Below are 27,874 nucleotides of genomic sequence, written 5' to 3'. Positions count from 1 at the left end.
CCAAATGTGGGGTTCTTCCCCAACCCGTAGCGCGTATAATCGCACCTACGTAGGGTTCGGGCGAATAAGGCAACAAGTGAGTCAACTCAACAATGTTTATTGCTGTGGGTAATAAAACACACTTGCAGAGGGAAGTCCGCTCTGTATAATAAGTAATAAAATAGGCTTGCCTCGTCGCGTGTAGTAGTCACGCAAACGAGGTCACTCACGGGTTTCAGCGGGTAAATCCGTATGGGCAGGTAGGTCAAGCGAGGTCAGAGAGCCCCGGGGGTCTCTCGGTCGCGCTCTTTTATACCTTTTTGCCTTTCCGTGAGGGGAGTGTCCTCCTCGCCGGCCGGATACTTTCCCTCTTCCCGCGCGGGCACGCGCGTCGCGAGAGGCGAGGGAGAACCGGGAGAGGGCAAAGTGCATTTCTCCCGTGTCTTCCCGGCTCCCACTGCGCGAGTTGTGCGCGCAGGAGATGTCCGCCCGGCTACCACCGCGTGCGCTCCGTGTGCAAGCGACGGGCAAGCGCCCGCGGGAGAAGGTGGCAGCGTGTGCACCCACAAAATAGAGACACCAATAGAGTGGTGCTTCGAACTCGTCATCAATCCCAAATTGTCAGGTGGTTACAGAATCTGCGTCGATCTGATAAACCTAAACGAAGTCTTTGAAAGGTAGCTCTACGTCTTGGCCACGATGGAAGATATTCCTAGCCAGCTGGGAGGAGCAGGCGTATTTTCGAAATTGGATGCGCGGTCCAGTTTTTATCAGGTAAAACCGAGGCCTGAAAGCCAGGAACTTGCGACGCTTATAATGCCGTTTGGCCAGTACTGTTACAAGAGACTCCCGTTTGGCATTGCCACAGCGTGTGAGTGCTTTCAGAACTTGATGTTGATAGTTCTTGACCATCTGTCTAGGGTTGTGAACATTGTCGACGACATACTGATCTTCGGTAAAGATAGTCATAAGTACGACCGGCGTTGCACGGCCATTTTACCTCATCTGGTGAAAGAGAGCGTCACCCTCAATGAAAAGAAGTGCATGTTCTGGGTCATCTCGGTCAAGTTCCTTGGGGTCGTGGTTGGTGATGATGGGATTTCGCCAGATCCGGACAAGGTGGAGGTTGCCAGGGATTTGACACCACCTGTCGTCGTCGGCTGTATACTGCGGTTGCTAATGACGGCCACCCACGTTGCACGATTTATACCTCACCTGTCAAACGTAACGGAATCTATTTGTTCCCTTCTGAACAGTAGCAGCGTCTGGACTTGGGGTCCGAGTCAAGAACATGCCTCCTCACGCCTCAAGTCGCTGCTGAGCATTGAGGCTTGCATGGCAAAATATGACCCTCGCTACCGTACTGTTGTGTCTACGGATGCCAGTTCCTACAGCCAGGGAGCGGTGCTGCTACAGGACCAGTCTGAAGGCACTCGATGAGCTGTAGCATGGGCTTCAAGGGCACTCACTCTAACAGAAGGCTGTTACAGTCAAACAGAGAAGCAAAGTCTCGCATTGACATGGGCAGTTTCACTGTACGACCAATTTCTCTGCGGCCTAAACTTTGAGATAAAGACAGATCACCTTCCTCTGGTCTCTCTTCTGGGTAGCAAGGACCTAGAACTTGTGCTGCCTCGCATCCAACGGATGTGGATAAAGCTGATACGCTCCAATACATTATGAAGTATGTGTCAGGGAAACACTTGGCCTTGGCGGACATTTTGTCATGGGCCCCTTCTTGTCCACCAGCCTGTCATATAATAGACACTCTGGAGCTCTTTGTCGATGAAGTAATAAAGAAATTACCGCCTCTGGTAGCAAGATGGCTGGAAGACGTCCACCTGCACGAAGTTCAAGATGGAGCCTGCTCTGTGGTCATGACCTATTGCAAGAAAGGGTGGCCTGGCAAGAACAAGCTGTCTGTGCACATCGCTCCATTTTGGAAGCCGACTGAGGACAGACTGAGCATTTACGACTGCTTCCTTCTACTGAACCGTCGCATTGTCATTCCTTCAGCCTTGTGCCAGGACATTCTCGCTCTCTTACACAAGGGTCATCAGGGCGCCACTGTCAAGAACATGCTAGGGGGTTTGTTTGTTGGCCTAGCTGCAACATGCATGTTGAGCATGTGGGGATTCAATGTGCCAATTGTGCTGAGACTTGAGTGCAGAGTTCTGAGCCTGTAATTGCCGACTCTTACACCCAACAGGTCATGGCAGTGCCTTGGCATTGATCTGTTTCAACTGAGAGGGTGCGACTATGTCCTGATCGTTGATTATTATTCCTGGTTTCCCGAAGTGAACTTCGTGGGGTCTACCACAGCTCAAGCAGTCATGGCAATTAAGAGCACGATTAGCCACTTTGGCATCATCAACAATATGCGGACGGACAATGGCCTGCATTTTGTGTCCAACAATTTCGCAGAGTTTGCACGATCATATGGTTTCCGGCTTGAGACCAGCAGCTCAAGGTACCCCTGAGTAATGGAGAGGCAGAGCGAGTAGTGCACAGAGTGAAGACCTGCCCTCCAAAGGCCCTGCTCCCTATCTCGCCTTGCTGTTTTACCGTGACACGCCTGGTCCGAATGGCATTTCTCCTGTACAAGCCCTGTTGGGTAGAAAACAGCAAACTCGCCTCCCATGATGATACCAGAACAACGGGTACCATCATTGCCCTGTCACAAGGGTTTTGAGAAAGAAAAACTCGTAGTACAGTTAAACCTGCTTATAACGAACCTCCATATAACGAATTCCTGGATATAATGAAGTTCTTCTATTTCCCGCTGTTACTCCAAGAAGCACATGTATTTGAGACCTCTACGTAACAAAGTGGCAGCGGGAAACCCCCTTGAAATAATGAATTTCCCCTGCCAACAACCTAAAAATTTCGCCCCAAATGTTCTTATTTTTGCAAGAGCATCAACCGCAAGCACCTTCGCCGCCGCAACGGAATGCGAAGCGGCGGAGGCGCGTTTGGCACGCTTGGAATTCACAGCGACTGCGAGGGGGGCCTGCATCCCTCGACCCGCCGATCTTGCCGCCGCAGGCATGACCTTTCCCCCTCCCTTCATTCAAACCTGATCCTGCCGCTTGCTGCAGCTGGCCTAGGCCTCCAAACCAGCACTCTCCTTATCCAGTTGATGTTGCCGAAGAAAAAGAAACAACATTCTTTTTTTTTTTCAACGCGCTGGCAGCGTCACTCTTTGGTTACTGCGCAAGTCTCTGCGCTTCACTACACTAACCTGACACTAGGTGATACTATAGGACCGTTTATAGACCGACGTAACGCGAGCACACGCGCACGCTACGTCACGTTGGCGAAAACGACCCCCTCTATAGTCGAGCGCACCGGCACAGCCAGCGTAACTGGCGACTTCCGACGCGCCCGACGGGCCCAGGGCCGAATTGGCTCCTGAACCATTCGCACGTTGGTCGGGCCTGACTGCGCCGACCCGCAATGCAATTTCGGGTGACGAAGGCGCCCACACTGCTTCGCTAACGGTTCGCAGACAGCCGTTCAAAGCGGCGCACGGGCTTGGGATCGTTCTGCGCATGCTCTGAAGATAACAGCTGACGGCGTGCGCGTCGGGAGTATAGAGGAGATGGCGTTTCGAATTGGCGCAGCAGCACCGGCGTAGCATGACTGGCCGCAAATGACGCTGCCCCACGCGCCGAATAACGTCGAACTATAAACGGGCCTTATACGACGCTACGACACCATCGGTAAACGGTAAGAATCGAGGAAAGACGGCAAGCGTTTCTTTTTCGAATTTTCGTGCCGAACCTGCATATAACGAAATCCTCTTTATAACGAAGTTTTTCGGGAATTTGTCAATTTCGTTATATCCAGGTTTAACTGTACAAGGCAAAGCAAGCAACCGACTACAATCGCTGTCATGCATCTGGCCTGCTGGTTTTGCTGAAGCCAGGAGATCATGTGTGGGTTACCGGCATAGCTTGTAGTCTCCGGGTTCTCTCAAGCCGCCTTTGTGCATAAGGCTTAGGCTTGATGGCCAACTCCTTTGTGCTTGCCTTGTACTGCCGGGTTCGGCGGTACCAGGACAGGCAGAAACACGACAGCACACAATAGAGTAACAAGCACAACAACGTTTATTACTCTAGGGAATTCGCGTGGAAGCAGGCTAGGTTCAACCACGATGTTTGTCGAGGTCGATAGCGGTCGAACGATAGCCGGGCGCGACAAAGGATGGGAACGAAATGGTTACCTGAACTCCGTCCTTCGTCGTGGCTCGCAGTCTTCTCCTTTTCCTGGCGTTCGCCGGCTGCGCCGATCTCGACTGCTCCGCCTCGTTCTTGGCTCGGTCCAATGGGTGCGGGGCTCCACGGCCACGTGACGGTCTATGTATGTGACCGGTTCAAAGGAGGGAGGGGGTGGGGTCACGCTACCGGGAGGCCGCCTGGCCTTCCCAAGCGGTAGAACCGTGCAAGGAGCGTCTGCTCTACTCGCGTCTCCTGGCGTCCCTCTGAACGTGCGGAATTATCAGTTTCCATAATTCCCACAAGCTGTCATGGCCAAGTGCTCTTGCCGACTCAGCATCCGCGCTTCTACCTTGCTGAGACCCCCCAGAGGCATCCTTCAGTGTAACCGCTGACATCTCGTACCCCATTCGTCGGACAGAACTAACCAAGGGACTTCAGGATCAGGACTACTAGAAGCAAGTCCAGCCCAACTGTATTTATGGCCTGTCCCTCCTGAAGTGGTATCAGCTGTGGCACCTCAAGAACCGTCGCAGCCAGAAGAGACACAGCAGGAAGTGGTGAAGCGCACTTTCAGTGGTCATACAGTAAAGCCACCATGACTGTTGGACTTATTGAGGACTCCCTCATAAGACGTAAAAGGGGGAATGTAGAGGTCGCTCCTTGTAAGCCTTGTACACAGCGCCCATTAGAGGGCTCCACAGTAGGCTGGCGTACAATATAAAGGGTCTTGATTTTTAAGGCTTTACGGCACTTTTAGAAATCGCCTGTGGCAAGTAGCATAATTCTTATCATTGAGGTGGACTATTTGATGAGGCGGACATTAGTAGCACGAGAAATCGAAACACATATCAACTAACTAAAAAAATTTGACTGATTAACTTCTTAGTTAATTACTTTACGACACATATTGCAATTTACTAATTGTAGCTGGTAAGCTTATCAGTTAGGCGTATCCACTTGGAATGAATTTCCAGAATGTCACCATTTTGGAGATATGCGCCATCAAACTCGCTGTAAAAATGCAATGTTGTTCCGCCTGCTTTTTTACCAAAATGCTGTTTTATACATTGAAGCACAAAAGTAACTGGAATGCCCATGTATTTCGTCCCGCACTTTGGAGAATATCTCGAAACTGGTGTCATCCTAGAAATTCATTTCAAGTGGATGTGTCTTGCAAACTCACCGGCTGCAATTCGTAAATTTCAATATGTGTTGTAAAGTAATTAACTATGAAGTTCATTAGTCAATTTTTGTTAGTTAGTTGACTATGTGTTTCGATTTCTCGTGCTACTAATGTTTGCCTCTTCAAATAACCCAGCCTCAGCGGTAAGAATTATGCTACCTGCCACAGGCGATTTTTAAAAATTCCGTAAAGCTTAATTTTGAACACCTGGCATAAGGGCCTCGAGAGAGGAAATAAAGGTTCTGTGATTTCCGTACGTTAGCTGTCTGCCTCGTCCCTCGGTTCCCAGGACTGAACGAATACTGCACCCTCGAAGCTACGAACTACCATGCCAAGCAATCCGCATCAATGATTACTTCGAATAGTCCTGCAACATGGAACATAAACGTGACGTGCTTTTGTCGCGCAGTTTTGCCCTTCTTTTTCTGGGTTTTATCTCCTTTTCAGGTAATTTGAAAATCTGCTTAATTTGAAATTTTTCGCTGTGCGGCGGGCTTTTAATAAACGAGGTTCTACTGTGTATAAGTCGAACCCACTTATAGCAATGTTCAAGTGCCACGAAAATTCCATTGTTATAACCGGCAGTTGTTAAAACCGGGTTGCATGAAAAAAAAAATCAAAATAGGGGTATGGCAGAGCTGTTGTGAGAAAACTATAATGGCGGTGAGGCCAGTGTCCCTCCCCACCACCTTCCCCCATCCGGCTGCTGATTGTGTTGACTGGTTTAACTCTGCTTCCTGCACACTCTTATCGCGTGTAACAAGTCGCAGCTGTCGGCGTTCAAGAATGCGCTGCTATAGTCAAACCTTGTTCATTCAGATTTCACGGGACCGAAAAAATGTTCGAATTAACCAAATGTCGAATTATCGAGGGTATCAAGAAAACAAACCAATGCTTTCTACGTCAGCACACCTTTATTTATTGAATGAATCAGCAAAATCCTGTTTGTATTTTCCACAAAAGCAGTGCGAAAACTGCAATCCTCGTCATCTCGTGACTGATTAGCACTTGCAACGGCGAAAACCTTGCGACTTCTTTCACAGCGTGGCCATGTCGCGTGTTTACATCTGAGACACGCTTTTCACTACCGCGCGCGCATCCTCGTTATATTTTCGCCAGTGTCGCCAGGTTGCCGCCCATCACGATGTAGACAGTGCTCTTCATCCTCGACAGCTTTGCACTGAGTAAAAACGAAACTATTGTTTGCGAAACCGCGGCTGCTATCGACACAATCATGGATGGCGACTATGCACTCGTGAAGGAACGTGGCCAATGCGGTGCCATGCGTGGCGGTAAACGCAAGAAGAAAGGCTTTAAAGGAACAAATAAGCATGAACCGTTTCGGCTTTGCTGTCATTCACGTACAATTTTGACTGATGACTATGGCGATGCGAACTCCGTCACTTCGTTTCGGTGGACGCTAACACCATTTTGGCTCTATTGCGTTGCACATTTGCGGCAATCCGCCAGCCCAGTGCTATCAGCGCAGTTGGCGTAAAGCTTCTAGGGGCTTTAAGTTTGCGCGGCCCTTTCTTGTTTCACAGGGTGGCACGGCGTAGAGCCATAGAGATGGTAGAGCTATGCGCACAGCCCATTCGTGTTCGGAGGGGTAGAAGGGCAGCGGGCAAGAGGGTCGAGAGGCTGGCGATGCGGAGAAGGCTGGTAAACAGTGTGCAGATGCGTGCAATGGCTGGAATTTCTTTTTATTTTCAAGGAGTTCGCATTTTACAGTTAAACCTGCTTATAACGAACCTCCATATAACGAATTCCTGGATATAACGAAGTTTTTCGTTTCCCCGCCGTTACTCCATAGAAGCACATGTATTTGAGACCTCTACGTAACGAAGTGGCAGCGGGAGACCCCCTCGATATAACGAATTTTCCCCTCCGACAACCTAGAGATTTCGTCCCACATTTTGTCATTTTTGTGCGAGCAGCAACCGGAAGCACCTTCTTCGCCGCGACGGAATGCGAAGCGAGCGCACGTGTACGTGTGTGCGTATGCGAGGCGGGCCTGCATTCCTCGACCCGGCGATCTTGCCGCTACGAGCGTGACCTTTCCCCCTCCCTTCTTCAAACCTGATCCTGCCGCTTGCTGCATCTGGCCTAGCCCGCCAAGCCGGCACTCTCTCCTTTTCCAGTTAATGTTGCCGACGCGCTGGTGCACGCTGTGACACATCACACTCGATGAGCGCGGACACGCGCTGTCAGACGCTGGCGGAGTATGGAAGCGCCGCTGGAGAAGCGAGCGAAGTGACCTTCGTGCTTTGGTCTATCGCTTCAATGCAAACTGAGCGCCGAGAACACACAGCACGCACAAAGCTACGAGCCGCCAACGCACCTACACTGCTAGACTCTGCCCCATGCTCTGCCCCAACGCAGATTGCTTTCAAGATACAGCCCACGCGACCGCGCGCTGACGTGCAGTACGCAGTTGATGCCAGAGTACAGTCTAACGCTGCCCCGCTATCCCTCCCCCCTCGCTCCCTCGCCGGTGCCTCGAGCGCAATGGAAGAAGGCGCACTTCCTCCCTGCTTTTCTTGCGCGCGTGAGATTTAGACGTGGTCGTCGGCTCCCCTTGCACGTTTTCACTCGCACATACAGCCACGGCCACTCAATGGAAAGAGTGCCCGTGATACAGCATACGGCGCGCGGCGACTGCGTTAAAGCCCTTGGACTATCTATGAGCCCAAAACAATTTTAGGGCCACAACGCGTCATAGACACCATCTTTGTATAGCAAATACGGATCTCAAGAGCCATACTTTTGCTGGCGGAAACCGAAAATACGTCATAGTTGTCGCTCCCGGCACTTTGGGCAGCCAATGCCATCCTCAAGCCACCAAGCCAAGCGGCATGAAAAGTCAAAATGGCCGCTTAGGCCGGCGCGGGGTGGCAAAGTTGGTCTTTATTCTATGGGGTGGCAGTTTGCAACATATGATGCGGGAACGGTCCCACAGTTGCGACGCAACAGCGGCGTTATGAATGCATTGGGTTCTATGGGAGCTGTGCCGGGACCGGCCGAAAACGACGTAACAGCCGGGAAAACTCAGCCCCCGGTAACGTAACGGCGGGGTTCTGCTGCAACACTATACGATGCTACGACGCCATCGTGACGCTCGCTCTTCGTTTCCGATGCCTCGCGCTTGTGCGAAACGACACGCGTCCACGCATCCGGTGCCTGGTGTGACATTCCAAGGATGAGTGCTTCGACGAAAACGGAAAACGGGTGCGGGTTACAATTAAGGGCGCGTTAGAATCGAGTAAATACGGTAAGTGTTTCTTTTTAGAATTTTCGTGCCGAACCTGCATATAACAAAATCCTCTTTATAACGAAGTTTTTCGGGAATTTGTCAATTTCGTTATATCCAGGTTTAACTGTATTCGCTTTCGGCACTGGACACCCAGTAGCCAGACTTTGTCATTATAACAGATATTGCGCCACGGGGGCATTGTAGTAAGCGGGTTATTTGACCATAGAAAACATACAAAAGTTGAAGGTGCAGCAGCTTCTCATTGTTATAATCGATATATTGTTAAAACCGGTATTCTTATAAGCGGATTCGACTGTGTGCACACACACACATGCACTCGTGTGGCCAGTATTAGTGCATATTATAATACCTACCATAGGGCCAGGAGATCGGTTTGGAATGAAGGGATCTGTTTGGGTGTGCGTGCTGTGTTGCTGGTTTTAGGCCACAGCATCTCTCACAATCTCGCAATTACCTAATGGAAAAGGTGGCTGCTGCAGTTTTGTTGGATGCTATTACATGGCACAGGTAGCAGTACAAGGTAGATAGATAAGTTTGGAGGACGAGAAAGAAAGGAGATGTATACAAAAATGCTGGAATGAAATGCATGTATAGCATACCTGATTGACTCAAGCAGGCTAGGCGACTGTGTATTTGTCACTGCCCCGTTTCAAAGGGAATGCCAGAAAGTGGAGGGCTTTCAATTGGTGCATTTCTAGGAACGCCAGGACATGTTGAAAATGTGCCCGTTGACCAGTACGTGCAAGAACTACATTAAGCATGGTATTCTTTGCATTACATTAGCGAGGGCATTCTTTGCCTATCCCCACCTACTTTGGCCTGTCTGGTCTGGTATCTGGCCTCGAAACGATGATGGCAGAAAGAAATGAAGAAAATTTAGGAACCAAACCTGGGTTTGCAGCATGGCCAGCAAGTTACTGTCCTTGGTGCCACACTAACAATTGGCAAGGCGAAGAATATATGGGACGGTGGGACATTCGCGTAGTCTGATCATTGACATCGGTTGGCATGATGAAATGCTGGGTGCGAGGCTAGATGTATTGGTAGTTAACTTTGCTGTGACATTCGTCACAAGGGGCTCCATACAAGCCACACACAAAGGGTCACAGCAGCTATTGATTAGTCATTCAACAGAAGAGGCATAAGACAGAAAGTGACTGTGTGGTGCGGCAGAATGTTGTCTCTATGCTGCCAAAACTGAGTCGTATGCTGGCACCAGACGAAAGAACTAGAACCTGCAAAGTGAAGAGTGAACTGGAAGACGAGGAAGAAGACTCCACCGATGTTTGGAAATTGAACATCATTGAAAAGTAATGTGAATGCTTTTGCATAACTTTTACAATCATTGTGGATGTGTTCTGCCAATATTTTCGATATATATATGATTTATCTTTTGTATATTGCCCAACTTCGTGGATCCTGCCGGCTGCTGTCGTGCTGAGTAGACAGCTTTGGCCACTAAATATGTACCACTGTATATGGGCCACTGGGTTTGTGCCTATTCTTGGCCCCAGAATGGTTGTGCCATGGTGACACGAGGGTGCCTTGAATGCATTCAGACATGTGCCGTGTTTCTCTGCGCATGCACCTCTCACCGACGTTGTTCTTTCGACAAGCACAGCCTTTGTCCTCGGGATGCAGACATCTAGCAGCTACAGCCTGTGCTCGTGTCATCCGCTACTGCTGCTATCTTGCTAATTCAAACAGGATTCATGCCATTTAGATGCCAACATTGCATTGAATGTGCACATATTTTTTAATATGTAAAAAAACCTATTAAAACATAATGGTTGCCCTAAGATGTGCAGGTATATATTGAATCGGGGGTGGTACAGCTGCACCAATTGTGCTGCAGTGCTACATTTGCCACTTTCTGGGCCAAGCTGTGCCAAAACCGTAAAAATTCCTTAAATTACGCCCGGGCTTCTCTAAAACATTGAGTTTGACCTCCAAAGGTTCGTGTTTAGGCCAATTTTATAGGGAAATGGCAGCTATTTAAATAAATAACTTAGGCTTTATTTACCTTGTCTTCGGGATATCGTAGTCGTCGAGTAGGGCGCTACTCCAGCCATACATTCTGCTTCACTCACGAGCGATAATGCGCGACCGTATTAGCACGCCTACTAACCTGTGCTCGTGTTTTGTAGGCGGCTTATGGGTTGTACACCTTCACACTTATCCTGCGAGCACTCTGCTGGCTCAGTCACCTGGAGTTAGAAAACGCCTTAGCTAGTAGATTTCTTGTCACAAATATTTTGGCTACTGGCTGGAACATAGAAACGCAAACAGAAACGAGGCAAGTGTATAAACACGGTTGTGCCGGTCGAGACTGATAATGCATGAAATAACTCACACTGGAAACTGATTGGGCTGATAATGTACTACAAATGACTGTGTTGGCCGCGGTTAGTAATGCATGCGTTGGCAATGCCGATAAGGGGATTCAGTACAACGGCAAGCACAATTGGTAATTCATGAAGCGAGTGCCAAACCACATTCGTGGGAGAACACCATCCTTGTGAATTCACAAAATTATTGCTAATGGCCTAAAACGTGTTAGTTTACAAAGAAAAATGACGGTTTGAATTATTGGAAGAATGCCTGCAGCATGCAAAGCAACCATCTAGCTAAACGCAAATGGAGCAGAAGGTGCGCTGTCATGTTGGCGTCACGTGGCCCCTTTCGATATGTAGTATGCAGAAATCTTGTGAGCATATGGGCGAGCTGGGTCGGAGAGCCTGAGAATTACACAGGCGGAGAGAAAAAGAGAGTGAAAAAGCACTTGTGTGTGCGTCGTTGAAGGCGTTCGACTGTAATTTAAGTTTGTGTTCAGGCACCATACTTCATCGATAAGCAGTAGGCGGAAGGGGGAATTTTTCTTCAAATAACCGTCTCATGCCTTTATGTGTTCGAATACTGAGAGTATTTGTCAATTTAAATGTCTGGTGCCATGAGGGGAACAAAAGTGCTGTTCGAGGTATCAGTTAGCTTGAACTATGTGAGCTAGAATGAACGGGACTTCTGTGTCAGGTAAACCACTGGAAAGTGGAACACATCAGCCTTCTGCCTTTGTAGAGTTGGATCTGTGACGGTAGTAAATAACGCGAAAAAAAAAAAGGGCTAGAGTAAACATTTTGGTCACTTACTTCATTAATTAAATGTTCTGTTCCTAATAAGCTGCTCCAAATCTAAAATTTCCAGCTCCAAAATTGACCTGTTTTCCTCTGTTGACCTGCCCCAAATTCAAATACTCTGCTCCAAAAGCATAATTTTCCTGGTCAAAAAATTGCACCAAATGCTTTCCACCCCTGTTGAATGTAAAAAAGTACCCCTGGCATGTTGCTAAAGTTCAAGGAAGTACAAGAAGGTCCGTGTTCACCCTGCATCAGTGTCATATTTGTCAGATGTTTTTTTTCTTTTGATAGCTTTTTATATGTGAACAATATTGTATTATATATGGAGGTGCTAGTGCGTTCATGCAGCGAACGCCCCCGCAAAGCTGTGATCCAAGCCCGAAACCGGAGGACAGCGCCAACGTCGCCATGGACCAGCGAGCTAGCCGTAGGCAGCAAGGACTTCTGCCGGAGTACGGACTTCTTCCCGAGAAGACCACAGCGACCAAGAGGACAAAAGTCACGACCTCGGCAGCAGCTACCATGACAGCCCCTGCGCCAACATCTGCAATCGTGATGCAACAACCCAGGGAGCCGCCGACTTTCCGCGGATCGCCATGTGAGGACCCCGAAAGCTGGCTGGAGGCATACGACCGGGTCGCTACGTTCAACAAGTGGGACTGCGACGACAAGCTGCGACATGTTTACTTCTCGCTTGAAGACGGCGCCAGAACCTGGTTCGAGAATAGGGAGCGTGCACTAACAACCTGGGACCTGTTCCAAGCCGCATTCCTGGACACCTTCACGAGCGTCGTCCGTAAAGAAAGAGCTGCAGCCTTGTTGGAAAACCGTGTACAGCTCCCGAATGAGAGCATCGGTATGTACACTGAAGAAATGACTCGATTATTCCGGCACGCCGACCCCGCTATGCCAGAAGACAAGAAAGTTCACTTGCTCATGCGGGGAGTTAAGCAGGAGCTATTCGCCGGACTTGTGCGGAATCCACCAACGACAGTCCAAGACTTTCTCTCGGAGGCTACGACGATCGAGAAAGCACTGGACATGCGCAACCAGCAATACAATCGCCGTTCGACGCCACAGTACGCCGAAGTCCAAGGTCTTTCCCACGACCTACGAGACACCATCAGAGCGATAGTACGCGAAGAGCTGCAGAAGTTGCTACTGTCGTCGCAGCCTCAAGTTGCTTCCATCGCCGATATCGTGCGGGAGGAAATCCAGCAATCGTTAGGACTTCCCGAATCGCCGCAACCCGAGCCGGAAGCGATGACCTACGTCGCCGTTGCCCGTCGTCAAGGCCCCCCTCCGCGCTCGCGCCGGGGCCCCGTAACGGCGCAGTTCCGTCGTCCACCGCCGCCGCCGCCAGCACGCCCGCCCGTCGCCCAGTGCAGTTACCAAAGGAAGACGGACATTTGGCGCGCCCCCGACCACCGCCCGCTCTGCTATCACTGCGGGGAAGCCGGCCATGTCTACCGTCGATGCCCATACCGCGAGATGGGCCTACGAGGGTTCGCCGTCAACGCGCCGCGTCCAGTGCGGGGTGAACGACCGCGCGACATCGCCGTCTACCTCGCCGGAGCCCAGTGGCAACCCCGACGACCCTCACGTTCGCCGTCACCAGGCCGCTACATCTCGCCGCATCGCCGTCAGTGCACCGGTCCCAACCGGGGCCGATCTTCCAGCCCTTACCCGGGAAACTAAAGGCAGCAACCGATAGAGGTGCGGTTGCTGTACGACGCAATGCCGAAGATGCTCCGCTGCCATCGAAGAATATTCGCGAATCATCACGACGAGATATCAGCACGCCGCCTGGCAAGAGCCTTGACGACAACACTTCGCCGCCGAAAGAAGACCTGCCGACACGACATAGCAGCAGCGGAGCAAGCCGACGCAGCTGTGATCCGACGCCACGAATTAACCGCAACGCCAGACGCCGGTCTACCGATCTAGACGTGCTCATCGATGGCCATAACGTCACCGCTCTCGTCGACACTGGAGCCGACTATTCCATCTTCAGTGGCCCGTTGCCGTCAAGTTGAAGAAGGTGAAAACAGCCTGGCAAGGACCCGATTTCCGGACAGCGGGAGGCCACCTAATAACGCCGACAGGAATCTGCACAGCGCGAGTCACGGTAAACAACCGCACTTACCCGGCGAGCTTCGTAATCCTGCAGCACTGCTTCGGGATATCATCCTAGGCATGGACTTTCTAAATCAACACGGTGCAGTCATCGACTTAAGGTCCAAGTCGATAACGCTTTCAACGCACAATGCGATACCACCGGATACAAGCATAAGTTACCATGCCTTGAATGTGCTTGAAGAACAAGTCACCGTTCCGCCTCGCTCCAGCGTAATGATTTCCGTCGGTACCGAAGTGCCTGCAGACATGGAGGGCGTCATCGAGGGCGATCATCACTTACTTCTCGACCGTGAAATTTGCGTCGCTAGAGGCATAGCTGAGCTACGTGCAGGGAAAGCAAGGGTGATGCTCACGAACTTCAGCCCCGAATACAAGCACATTAACAAAGGCACCACGGTCGCCTACATCGACGAAATAGTACAAGCCAGCAGTGCTTTCGCCTTCACGGATTCCAGTGCACCTGCAACGACGACTATAGTACCTGAACCAACTTTCGACGTCAATCAGAACCTTCCCAGGCATAAGAAAGAACAACTAAAGGCTCTGCTCCTGCAATACGAGGACTGCTTCTCGTCGTCGTCAAAAGTTCGACAAACCCCTGTCGCCAAGCACCGCATCATAACCGACGAAAATGTCCGGCCACTCCGTCAGAGCCCGTACCGAGTTTCGGCGCGCGAACGCGAGGCCATAAGGCAACAAGTCGACGAAATGCTACGCGACGACATCATCCAGCCTTCCAAGAGTCCGTGGGCGTCCCCCGTGGTGTTAGTGAAGAAGTAGGATGTAACCCTACTTTTCTGCGTCGATTATCGTCATAAACAGTTTTACGACTGTTCACTTCAGCGTCACTACTACGTGACATCTGGTATATTGTACATTGTATCCAAAATGTATTACACGAGGATGGATTTGTGATGAAGGTTTTAATTCTGCAAAATCTTTATTCGTGCTGCTGTGGCTGTGTTATAGGCCAAGCCACAGTCAAAACAAGCCACACTACCCGTGTCCACCGACAGTGGGGCCAATTACCAGCACTGTAAAGATTCTGCCTCTTGCACAGGGCTCGGGGCACGGGGCAGCGAAGAGCAGCAACCGACGACCGAATTGCTGCCCCTTCTGTGTCCGGAGGCTGCAGACAAGCACCGTTCGCTGACCGATCGACTGCGTGAAGCACCGGAGGACGAGCGCGCCTGGCTGGACTTGGCGGCCTTCCAGGACGAGTACGTGGCGGCCATGGAGGAAGCCTCTGGGGTGTGCCGCACGCTTGGGTCAGTACCTAGGCTGGCAGTCATCATCATCACCATCAGTGTTGTTTGAAAGCGTATTTAACGTAGGCAAGTTGTACAGTTACATACATTGTAAATGCTTTTGGGACCCAACAAATTGTTAAAGGGTCCCCACCAGTTAAGAAAAAAAAAAAAAGCAGCTAAAATAAGGATTACGAACGATCACAGGCCGACACGCCCGTCGCAAATAATCACTTTATTACCTCACTCCGCGACTCTCCCGGCAGGCCCTTCATCTGTGCTCACCACACTTTGCGCCACCCGCGTCTTCCTTCCTCTCTCGCCGCGTCACTCGCGCCACATGGTCTTTTCCCCGACAACTACAGTCAAATGCACGGGCAGCCTCCAAGAACTACACCTCACCTCGTCTCACCTGGAGCTCTCGGTCCGCTTACGTATCCACTCTCTCCTCACATAAAAAAAAAAAAATGAAAAAAAAACATATTAGCAGAGAAAATTTTGCATGCAAGATAATAATTGTGTAACAATTTTTTAATGACACTTCACAATATGCAACACAACCTTCAGGGGGAAGAAAAGTGAGGTTGTGAACTGTCAATAAGTGGTTGCGTTAATTTTTTTAGGAATGTATGCAGATGCTTTTAGTAGGGTTTGGTTATTATCAACGCTATTCCACATTGTCGGCTTGTTCATGTCAACTGCAGCATGAAGGCCTCTTTAAGCTAACTCCAATTACTCATGTCTTGAAGTCAAGGGTCTGCCGAAATCTCGTCTGGTCGGGGAGAATCATGGTGAAAACAGGAAACAGATGCCGACCAAGGAGAAAGTTTTTCTTTTCTTTTCTTAACTGACGTTTCGGCCCCCACACAGGAGCCTTGTTCACAATGAAGGGCAAAACAGGAAGGGAACGAGGGTATATGCAGTTGCGTACATGACGTAAAGTGCGGGACTAGATTGGATTAAGATTTCCGTTGTTACGATCCAAAGTACCTGCCGTTGTCTGGGTATGAAGGTCCTTAAGATCTGCTTGGACTCTTCACTTAGACTCTCCCATGCGCCACGCCCGGTCGCACATCGCGAGCACACACTTTCCTATTACCGTATTTTCCGGTGTATAACTCACACCTTTTTATACGAACCCTTAAAACAGCAGTTTTTCTGGAAAAAACAATGTATATAAGTCGCACCGGTGTATAAAACGCACCTGTTCGCTCGGTAAGCAATTAAAAAAATTACAGTGACGTTTCACTCCGTAAACTCGGGTCACGCGCAAGCGTATGGGTGCCATATATTTCCACTCCAGGCATATTTCTGCCGTCGTGGTTGCCCCAATGTTCCGTACGAAGTCCAAGGGCGATAACATCGTCCCCACGCGCCGTATGCTGTATGTGCAAGTGAAAGCGTCCGACGGTGAGCCGAATCGTGCACAAGTTGGAAAGCTTCCCGGGAAGGCAGCGCGGAAGAGAGGGGGGGGGGCGGCTTGTACTCTGCTTGCAACAGCGTAGTTTGTGCAGCGGCGCACGCCGTATTTTGACAGTGATCTGCAGATGCGACGAATTCGGGGTCGGCCGACTGGCGGTCGGCCTGCCGCCGCTTGCGTTGCTGCTTCGTCCTACTCGCACTGCGCTGGGTCAATCACGAGAAGAAAGTACCCGCCACCTCAATAGCATGCACAAAACCCATAGCAATTAAGTCAACCAGCGCGCTTCGCGTGGCCATAACATCGAATCCGATTTTGAAGGCAGCTATTCCGAAAAAAGAACGTACATAAGTTGCACCATTCTATAAGATGCACTGACAAAAAATTCAGAAAAAAACCGCATCTTATATACCGGAAAGTACGGTGCATCAGAGTAAAGTCCGTAAACTGCATAAAGGTTCTGTTGCAGGGAACCAGTTGCATTTTTTTCTCTCTTGAGTCTGCGAGGGGCTTTTGCGCTAGCCTTGGCAGCAAGCATGCGTTAAACATTTAGTACGCTTGTTAAACACATGTGCGAGAGTAAAAGATTGAAGTCTCTCCGAAAAACTGCAGCACAGCCGTTTGATCATGGGACTGCACATGAGCAAAATTGGGGATGCGATTATTATGCGAGTGTGTTCATTACTTGAGTATATATGGTATTTTAAAGGCATTGGGAAGGCATTTCACTTCTCCGGTGGATTTAATTTGGCTGGTGACAACAAAGAAGTTAATGAGAAAACAAAGCTGCTCAGTATGAAAGGGGGCAAAAAACAAAAATAAATTGTATATTTTCAAAAATTGTGCATTGTTCTTTGTGACTAGCAATGATATATTACGTGTTGTAACTCTTGGAAGAACTTAAAAGTAAGATTTTTATGTCGCTGCCTTTCTTTTTTCTAGTTTAAGAGCTTGCCCTGCAGCATGAAATACAGATAATTGCCTTCAGTAAAGTCTAGCAGGGATCTGTGGTGCAGACTGCAAGTTCACCAGTTGTAGTCCATTGGGTGGCTTGGATGGAGCCCCACTTGAGACACATAGTGCCACTTTGAGTTTAGAAATACACCAGAAGCAGTGCACTAGGTTAAAAAATAAATAAAGAATAAGATGAGACGTTAGGCAAAATAAGGACAAGAGCTCGGTGGCGTAACCCACCGCCCCGTTTCAAAGGGGATGCATCCATCCACCCAGCAGCTAGTCAACGTCACAACGGGACAAGTCGTTGGTCCAAAGCCCATAGATGTCGTAGCTGGTGTCAGTGCCTGTTCAGCGTACTCTTATAGCTTGAAATTTGCATCCTGTGCCTTGCCCTTATTTGCATCTTCCTAGCCTAAGCTGCAGTGGCACCTTCCTTGCAGCCGAGCAAAGGCAATTCGTGAGAAGAAGCTGCAGGTTCTGGAGCAGGGCCTTCTCAAGACTAAGGGCTCAGTACCTCTACACTTGCAGAAGATACAGGTTAGATACACCACATAGTGGAAGCGTTTTCTGTTTTTTCGCTGTAAGAACATGTTCTTGTGAGCTTTTCATGATGCATGCATTCCTCTTTCAAACATAGAATGTTTAATGGGGTCTGCTCTCTCTCTCTCTCTCTCTCTCTATATATATATATATATATATATATATATATATATATCTGAAATTAGGCTTTTTATGTGGTCCAAGATTTTGTTACACTTGGCTTTTAATGCTGTGAAATTGAATGGGAAATGCGTGAACCTTATGTGTAAGTGAAAAGTTCTTGCTGTCCTCTGCATGGGTGTAACTTGCAAGCAATTGTCATTGCTCATCCACTCAGTGGGAATGCCAGCCAAGCAGGCATGATGCAGTTTTACTTCAATGCACATAAGTTAAATCAGTAATGCAACAGGTCACTGACCAATGTCAAAAAATGAAACTTGACGTTTTGGGATGTGCATAGATCCCTTGTTGATAATAAGCCATTCGTTGTAAGATTCATTTAAGTATGCTTGAGCACTCGTCCCTGGGTATGAGAATACACATTTTTCAGATTGCCTTGCAGTGTTGAGGGTGTTATCTGGTTAGGTTAACCAGCGACTCCAGATTTAGTCTTGCTGACATGTTTCCTTCTGTGATGTGTCCCAGTTAGGCGCATGGTGCCTGTTTGGAACGTGATGTACACTGGCATTTGATTCCGCATGACTTTACCTTTGAAAAGGGCAGTGCCGGCATGGGGAATAAGGACGTTTCGCACAGCGTATAGGTCTTTTCTTCAGTTGTTTCTGCAGTTGATAGATAGAGAAGCTCATTGACTACACATCAGCATCGTCACGAAATTCGTATCTCAGTGCTCCACGTCATATCATGCTTTCCCCTTCTGGCTACACATTGAGCTGAGTGAACACAGTGAAGTTCTTGCTAGCGTTGTAGGGGCTCTTCCCCAACTCGTAGCGCGTGCAATCGCAGCTACGTAGGGTTAGGGCGAATGAGGCAACAAGCGAGTCAACTCGCTTTAACGCTGCGCACCTCCAGGTCACGAACGCCATGTGTGTTATCTGGATGACATAGCATTCTTGACAGGAAAGTAGTGAGCGCACAGTTTTGAAGAAAGGAAATGCAAGCCAGACAGATGACGATTATGCCACCTATAACGATTATGCCATGTGAAAATATGCCCCGAAGGGTGTAAATGTTTTAATGTAGTAAGTACACCCTAAAAAATATTTGACTTTTTGGGGAGTTTCTTGTCCTCAAACAATAACCATCATCTATCGTGTTTGTGTTTCCTTTCTTAAAATCTCTGCGCTCCCTACTTTGTTGTCAAGATTGCTGTCAGGCTAATAACAAGCATGCCAAAATTATGAAACCAAGAATGAACTGCTTTGCTTTTTATGGCAGTCTGAGACAGTGAGAGCATATTGTGTACCTGAAGGGGTGCAGTTGTGCAGGACTTCTTGGGGCGTTCAGCCGTATTAGAAACTTGTGTGCAGAGCGTTTTTTTGTTTGACAATCGTATGTTGCATCAGAACCAAACTTTCTGTTACTTAAACAAACACTAAAGAAAAAATCAAGCTGGCCATCATTAGTAAGTTATGCCTTGTCAAGAAAGCCACTCCTGCCATGAGAGAAGGCTTGATGAGCTAGAAAAGAATGCAAAACAAGTGGCAACAGTGCTCTGAAGCTTCCGTACCTGCTTGTCGCGATTTTCATGTCCAATCAGGCCTACAAATTTTTTAGTGGTAAATATGGACTACAGTGTATTTTAAAGGGAGCCGGAAGACTCAATGTATCAAACTTGTGGTGTGCCGCAATGGCTCAAATATGAGGAAATACTTTGAAATTCGTAACGTCGCACTGACGTACCGGCACTGGGTTTCGGCGCTAAACTTTAAAGATTAGAGTATGACTTTCATTTTTTTTCTTTTTTGTAATTACTTTATTATCGCAAGATTAACAAACAAAGAGTTTTGAAGGAATAGTTTACTTGTCTGAACTCAATCAAATCAAGTTTATTTTCATTCCGTCAAGATACAGAAAGAAGGACTGTGACAAAAAGCTGTTTTTCAAAACAGCTTGACTAGTTCACAGCCTCTGATTTAGTGTTTCTATTTTGTGTCCCTTTAAGGGGGAAATGTGGGTTGAAAAACTGCGATTTTTCCTAAAAAAAGTCGAATTTGCATTTCATTGTGTTTTGTATTCCTCCAAGCCTCCTCTTTTATGTATTAAAAAATCAAAGCTGAGAATCAACTACAAATTAGTGAAAAATGCAAAAAAGCACTCGTGGTGGCTTGTGAAAGTGCAAATTTACCGAAATTTCGCACATGCTTTATTTCACTCCGCAGCATTGCCTGCTGTTTAATTTACGCGGGGATGTAGACCAAACTCTCTTCTTCCAAAACCCATGCAACGCATTCTTGCTGAAAATACGAAAAGCAAAAAATTGTTTTCCCGCCGAAGTCTAGTGTCGCAACTTCTTTTTTTTAAACTTTCAAATGTGTTTTTCTCGTTCTTCATTTTGTAGCATTTTCAGAGTTTGTGCACTAAAATTTATGCACTTTATGTAGTCCGATCATAATGAAATTTGGCATGCTTATGCTTTAACATGTCCTCAATTCAAAGAAACAACTTTCAGCTCTTTCCACAAACATATGCGTCAGGTAATTTCAAAAGTTTCTTCGTTGATAATGATAAAACTGAAACTCAGCATTGGAATTTTTTACTACACTAAATTACAAACGTTACACTATAATTTTTTGCTTTATTGAATTCTACAATTCATTGGGAGCAATATGAGCTATATTTTGGTGTTTTCCTGTGCTCACCGTTATCACCTAAGCTTGCACAAAAATGCATTTTTTTTACAAATGCATGGTGTGCAAAAAATTAACGAAATGAGCTATCAAAAACCTAAAACCAGATTTGAAAAGAAGAGCTCAAACTCTGTATATAGTGAACGTTTCATTGAGCTGTCACAGATATTTAAAGAAATGTTTTTCCGAGTAGCATTTCTCCTTAAGCGTTTCGTTTTGATTTAGGAGCTCGGAGTCATTATGTGATGACATTCACGGATGGGACTCCTGCGCCAATTGCGCCATTTTGATACGAACGCGAATTCCAGTGCCAAACTGTGCCAAACACAGAAAATTGACCGAAATTGCACCATGCTGCGCCAGAACGGCTTTGGCTTCGGCAGTGGCTGCGAACAGCGAATGGATTCGTTCTCCGAATCCATTCAAAGTTCAAAGTGGCAACGCTCTTCTAACAAAAGGCAACTCCAGCCTGGAGCTTACATTGTCGAAGCTTCGAGAGGTGGAAAAACAGATAACGCGCAAGAAAGTTATGCATCGGGTGCTTTGGAATCACCCTGGTCTGTTATGTAGAAATGGCTTTCAATAAACCGCAATAGTTCATAAGTCTGGCTTCTCCGTACGGTCTGTTGGTGAAGTGCATTTCCAGGCACTTCACCCACACTAGCGAGACATTAAAGAAAAATGTATTTATAAAAATGTCTTGTGCTACTTTTTGAAATTTCGGACTCATTATTGCAGGATGCATGTTTCTTGTAATTGCTACCATTAATTAAAAATCTTCAGGCACTATTACCAAAATTTGCATGCACTAGAAGGTTTCAGTATTAGAGTAATCTGCTTCAAAATTGAGCTTAAGACGTTGCTGAAGACAGTTGCAGTTCAGCGCTTGTGTTGGTTTATTCTGTGTTTCGTCATGGTTTTGAAGTGCGCTGCTATATTCCTTGTTCCATTATTACACTAAAATACAGATTGGCCTGCTGGAAACTGCTTCAAAATGACATTATATCTGCTCCAAAATGCACTTTTGCTTGCCCCAAAAATTGCTCCAAAATGACTTTGGGCAGTCCCACCCCAGGACAGTGCAACAATTGAGTGGTCAAAATTGAAATTGCATTTGTCTGTTGTGCAGGTGCTGTTGGAATGCGGAGAGGAGGCTCGTGCAGTGAAAGCCTGGGAGGAGCTGCTCCGAGTACACCCGGGAAACTCTCGGCTCTGGCTGGAGCACGCCCGCTTTCTTCAGTCCGAGACCACGCTGTCGGGTTTCGAGGTGGCGGCAGCCACCAGAGGCTACATGCGGGCTCTGGCTTGCTTCCGCGACATGCTCGAGGGGCGCAGGGCCACACGGAGGGAGCCCCTCGAGGTGGAGGAGAACATTGTGGGTGCGTATCGACACAAATTTCGCAGGAAAGTGGACACTTGAAATGATCATTAGCGGTTAATCAACAGCAGTCTCTGGAGCGAACGTTTCGACAACGGGAATCAGGTCCGAGACATGCCGTCTCAAGAGGCTGACAATGACAAGTTCATAGCTGCCAACCTGTGAAATTTAAAATTTGCAAAAATCCTGCAAGCATAATACTGAGGGGAGAGGAATACCACATATTTTTTTCTGAGGCTTACCCTGAGCATGCATGTTTTGAAGGATACATATGCTCATTATTGACAATAATTCACCCTTAGACATACGAGCAGCAACAAAATTTGAACAGCGAATACTGACAAGCAACACATTGCTTTTATATCGCAGTAACGTTTTCAGTGACTTTAGTGTTGTCAACTATGCCTGCTTCAGGAACTTGTCTCTAGAAACTTGCTTAAAGTACCCCATTTGCACCCGTTTGTGATCCGAAGACTTCCAACGGAAGGCTCAGAGTCCGTTGAGCGAAACCTTTATTTTTTTGTAAAATAATTTGGGTCATAAAATGAACCCAAATTCGTAAACTACGAAAAGTTCAAGGGAGTTGAAAGGCATGAGAGTCCCCTTGTAAGACATGTTCTGCTTGACCACTGCTTGTCATTCTAGGAGTGTTTGCGTGTCGAGTCGTGGTTGGAGGATGGAAGCCTAGAAGTAAACAGCAGCCTAAAGACACAGCCACACTTGAGGAAAACTTTGGCGCACCTGTGTTTTATTGCTGGCACGCTGTAGGGAACAGAACGCAGGTACAGCAGTGCAGCCACACAGACTGGTGGTTAGTTGCTGCGGCATTCAGGCGACAGCATAACTCTCAAGCTGTACGTGCGGATCGAAGATTCTGTGCGCTTTTTCCTTTGTCTGCTGACAGATAGGCTTTGTACGTTTTTGGGCCTTTGTTCTTAACACGAGTCACATCAGGCGTGATGACGACCATAATCATGCTGGTGTGCTTCCTGCTGTCGCGACATCAGCGCATTGAAGCAACAGAGAGGAGGACGTACTCAGTGAGACCATGCCAGCGCTATCAGAACATTGCATGCCATAGACGAAGGCTACTTAAGAGAGTGAGTGATTACAGTCACCTCAACGTGGCAGGTGTGTGTTGTGTGCAATGCAGCAGTAAATTGCGTTATTCACTCCTCGTGTCTAGCTTCCTGTGCATGCTGCCAAGCATGTTCAACGCACATGCGGCATTCCACCTCCAGGAACTGTTGGCTCTGCACGCTTCATTCCCTTCTCCTGGTAGAAGATCAGACTTTCCTGTTGTACCTCGCAAAGCCTTGTTTTTAACTGGGCAAGGTGGCATTTCTTTTAATAAACAGTAGCTCTTACTCATTCCATTCATACCGTGTCAATATAGGCACTTCTGTCTTACCCATTTCATAAGCAGTTAAGCCTCGATATAACAAAATTGATAAAATCAGCACTTTCCTTCGTTTTATGCAAGTAGGTTACCGACAGGATTTCCTTCCACAGAAGGGGCCGTGAACATTTCCAGATTGTTAGGCAGTCGGTAAAAACTTACCGTATTTACTCGATTGTAACGCGACTTTTTATTCCTGATTTTTGCTACCTGAAGTCGACCCTCGCGTTACAATCGAATACCGAAATTCAAGTTGTCTAAAAAATGCAATGATGCACCCAGTTCTAATCAACGAGTGAAATGTGCGAGTGAAAGCGTGCGAGGGACGTGCGCTTTCATGTTGAGTGAACGCACAGCGGAGAGCAAACGCAAAGTATTCCATCGTGCGAAAGGCCTAGGGGGATGGGAATGAGGGAGCGGAGGCGACGTTTAGCTGCGGCACCAAATGAGTATCTTGCGACCGGGCACAAGGGAAACTGGCGACTCAATCTCCCACGCGAAAGGAGGAAAGCCGGAAGACAGCGCGGGAGAGAGGGGGCGCAGCTTCTACTCTGCCACTACTACGGCTTCTACTGTACCACTTGTACTTTGTGCGGCTGCGGTCTGTCGCGCGCACCTTATCTGGAAAGCGATCTCCACACGGCTCTTACCTTTGTACGCACTGTGCTTTCGCCGCTCAGTTTCCGTTCAAGCGATGGACTACACGAACCTTCGCTCGCTGCTGCTGGCGTGCTTGCCCACGCTAGCATTTTGACAGCGGTTGTTCGCTGTCATTGAGTGGGATCTATTCATGTTTGCTTGTGCGTGCTGACACCAGGCTTGTTAATTCAGTTAGTAGGCGAATGTGTCCAAGTTTATACAGCCGATAAAACTACTGTCCTTACTCTGTATAGCTCTGTACTAATTTTCTATCGCCATTGATGCTTTGCCTTTCGGGCGAAACTGCGACTTTTTCATGCATCCGGTGGTCTCGCGTTATTTAGCGGTTTTCTCCTTCTTTTTTTTTTTTTTTTTTTGCTGGGACGCAACAAAAAGTCACCCCTCGCGTTACTTTCGCGGTTTTATGTGTTCTAGATGGACGGAATGAAAAGTCACCTCTCGCATTACAATTGCGGTCGCGTTACGATCGAGCTAGTACGGTAATTTCAATGACAAAAATAAAATTCATTTTGTTGAATTTGAGAGTGGCCAACCAAAGGTACAGTTTCATACCGTGTCGACAATATCTCTACATCGGCAATATGAAGCGAAACATGTGAAACTTTCATGTCCACTCCCCCACTAGGCTGATACTGTCACCTACAGTGGGACGACAGCGAACCGATTTCCACAGTTTGACCAATGCATCATCAAAACCTGCCGGACACCGCTAAGAAAGCCTCTCTTTAATGTCGCATGACATCGAGGCGACCTGTGACAACGTGCTGTTCACTGCTGCCATGTTTGCCGTAAATTCGAGACATTGAACCCGTGTGTCATGTCGGAGAAATGAAACAAGATCTGGTATGGCGCTTAAAATTTCAGTAGCCATTATGCATTGTTTCTAAAAGTTCAATATTTTGTAAATATTGTTACGCACCAGGCCACTCTGTTACCTCTCGAAGCACCCTCACGTATTTCGTGCCGCTTACATAATCACTTGTGACGCACAAGGGCCGGGGCAAGCGAGCCCAAGACGCGCGATGAGGAGCCACGGTTCTCGGAGGCCAAGTGCGGGATCAACAGTAGTTGACGGAGCAGATTAGAGGTGGCGCGAGTGCGGGGAAGACAGCGGCGAGAGTGAGTGTGTGTGGGGGACAGTGTGGTGAATGGGGGAACGTGAGTGGTGCGGTGCGTTGGGTTGGAGTGGATAATAAAGGATAAGTTCGGGACGAACGTGTGGCGTGTCGTCGATCGTGACAAGTGGGGGCTCATCCGGGATCGACGTGGACATGGAGGCAGTGAATGTTCCCGAAGAATTAGTACAGCATATGCTGGGACAGACGAACGGATCGGCCATGGAACGTGAGCAAGTTGCGGCAGCAGTGCGACAAAGACTCATGGCGGCCGAGGCCTTACCTCCGAGAACCACGACCACGGCGGCGGCGGTTCAACAGGCGAGCGAATGCGCTCCGCGCTCCACGGGAGGTCAGCCTCAAAAGTATAAGGGATTCAATGACCCGCAGTCCCCCGAGGAATTTTTAGACCGGCTGGAGACCTTTTGTTTGGTCAGCGGTGTCGCCGCCGACAAAAGGCTTACCTACATTGTGCCCGCTGCGCTGGAAGGAAGTGCGAAGTTGTGGTGGCGATTCGTGAGCGCGTTTGCGTCGTGGGAGGAGTTCACTGCCGCATTTATTGCGGAGTTCTCCTCCATTGACGCGAAGCGCCGCTTGAAGCAAGAGCTGGAGCTGCGGACGCAACATCCGCAAGAAAATTTAAAAGAATTTATTTATACAATCGCGGCCTACTACGACCGGATTGGCGGCGAAGTTCCCGAGTCAGAAAAAGTTGACCGCGTGCTGCGGCAGATGCACCCGCAGCTCCAGGATTTGGTGGAAGGAAGGCAGTTCTCCAGTCTCGCGGAGTTGGCGAAGGCCGCTGACGGCCTCATGGAGCGTTTCTGGAGGCGCCTGCAGTACAAGCCACCACCACCACCGACTGACCAAGTCGCGAGGGACTTGGCCTTCCAGTCGACTATAAATGTGGCCGACCTGTCGGGAACACAACCCGGAGGGTTGATCACAGCGGCTGCCGCGCCGTTCCAGTATCCGCCAGCGGCATCCCCCTGGCCGTTGCACCCCGCGGCGATGCAGCCCTCCTACCACCGAGACCAATTGCGCGGGTTGCCTGCATTCACCACAAGGACGCCACATTTCTCAGCGCCGTCACAGCCGCAACGGTACCAACCGCTTGACCCCGGAGGATTTACCTGCCATCGCTGTGGAGGCGTCGGCCACATAGCTCGCGAGTGCCCTACAGGTCGACGTGGCGTCCCGCCCCGCTGCTACCAATGCAACGGGATCGGGCATATCCGCTCTCAGTGTGCGGGAAACAGGAGACGGTAGGTGCTACACCGGCAAGCACCTACGAGACTGCGCTGCAAGCAGCGGCCTTGGCCGGCAACAAGGAGCCTCTCCTGGAAGTGCGGATTGGGAGGACGACGTTCCAAGCCCTACTGGACATAGGCTCGAGTGTGAGCTTGCTTGGAGCACCGACGGCAAAGGTAGCGGTCGAGGCAGGCGCCAAACCCAAGACACAGGAACAAGCACTCCGCCTGGCAACAGGTTGGTCTCAATCAATGACTTCCCTCAAGTGCAAAATACAGTGGGCCACAAGCAGCCGCAGTCAACACTTCCTGTGTGTGCCAGACTTGTGTCGGGACATTGTGCTGGGCAGAGATTTTTTGACAGCAACAGGCATCTCTCTACATGTATCGCTGGGTGGATGGACTATTGGAACCGATCCACAGTGCATGGTGCCATTTGCTAAGCGCGAAAGGGACCCAGCAGCAGCACTGGCAATAGAAGATGCAGAGTCATACCACTTGCACAACCTCTTTGAGGAAGTGCTGGTGGTTCCGGACATAGAGAACATGCACCTGACTACCACTAAGGAGCTACAGCCAAGCATGAGTGAAGTTCTGTATGACTTTAGCCATATATGTTTCTACAATTCCAGGATGTACCACCCTGGCTCAGCACCGCATTGACACAAGGGATAGTGCGCCCGTGAGATGCAAGCTACGTCCAGTGAACGTGAAGAAACAAAAGATCATCGAGGGCTGTGTGGATGACCTCCTCGAACAGGGCCTTATAAGACGGAGCACCAGCCCTTGAACTAGCGCCCCAGTGCTCGTTGCAAAGAAATCTGGAGGCTACCGGCTCGCTGTAGATTACCGGCCATTAAATGCACGCACCCGAGTACCTGCCTACCCAATGCCTCGAACAGACTGGCTGCTAGCGCAATTGGGCCGAGCAATGTGGTTTTCAAGCTTTGATCTCTCTCAAGGGTTTTTTTCAAATTCCTGTTAGCGAAGCTGACATAGCCAAAACGGCCTTCATTTGCCATCAAGGTACTTTTGAGTTTACAAGGATGCCCTTTGGGGTGGCAGGCGGCCCAGCAACCTTTTCAAACCCTGATGGACCGGGTGCTGCAGGGAATCAATCACCACTTCGCTATGGCGTTTTTAGACGACGTTCTTGTCTACTCGGAGAC

The 27,874-nt window shown here is 48.7% G+C and overlaps 1 protein-coding gene across 1 annotated transcript in view; it reads left to right on the top strand.

Moving 5' to 3' along the window:
- Positions 1-22,529, top strand: part of LOC119459319 (nuclear exosome regulator NRDE2) — a 107,587-nt gene extending 85,058 nt beyond the window's left edge. The window contains exons 6-8 of the mRNA XM_037721127.2: positions 14,990-15,197; positions 17,994-18,090; positions 22,033-22,529. Coding sequence (XP_037577055.2) covers positions 14,990-15,197; positions 17,994-18,090; positions 22,033-22,323 — 596 coding nt within the window. The 3' untranslated portion in view covers positions 22,324-22,529. The remainder of the gene's footprint in view (positions 1-14,989; positions 15,198-17,993; positions 18,091-22,032) is intronic.
- The last annotated feature ends 5,345 nt before the right edge of the window (positions 22,530-27,874 follow it).

Source organism: Dermacentor silvarum, chromosome 7 (genome assembly GCF_013339745.2).
Source record: "Dermacentor silvarum isolate Dsil-2018 chromosome 7, BIME_Dsil_1.4, whole genome shotgun sequence".
NCBI lineage: Eukaryota > Metazoa > Arthropoda > Arachnida > Ixodida > Ixodidae > Dermacentor > Dermacentor silvarum.
Note: the sequence above shows the minus strand (reverse complement) of the source record. Positions and strands in the feature narration are given on the sequence as shown.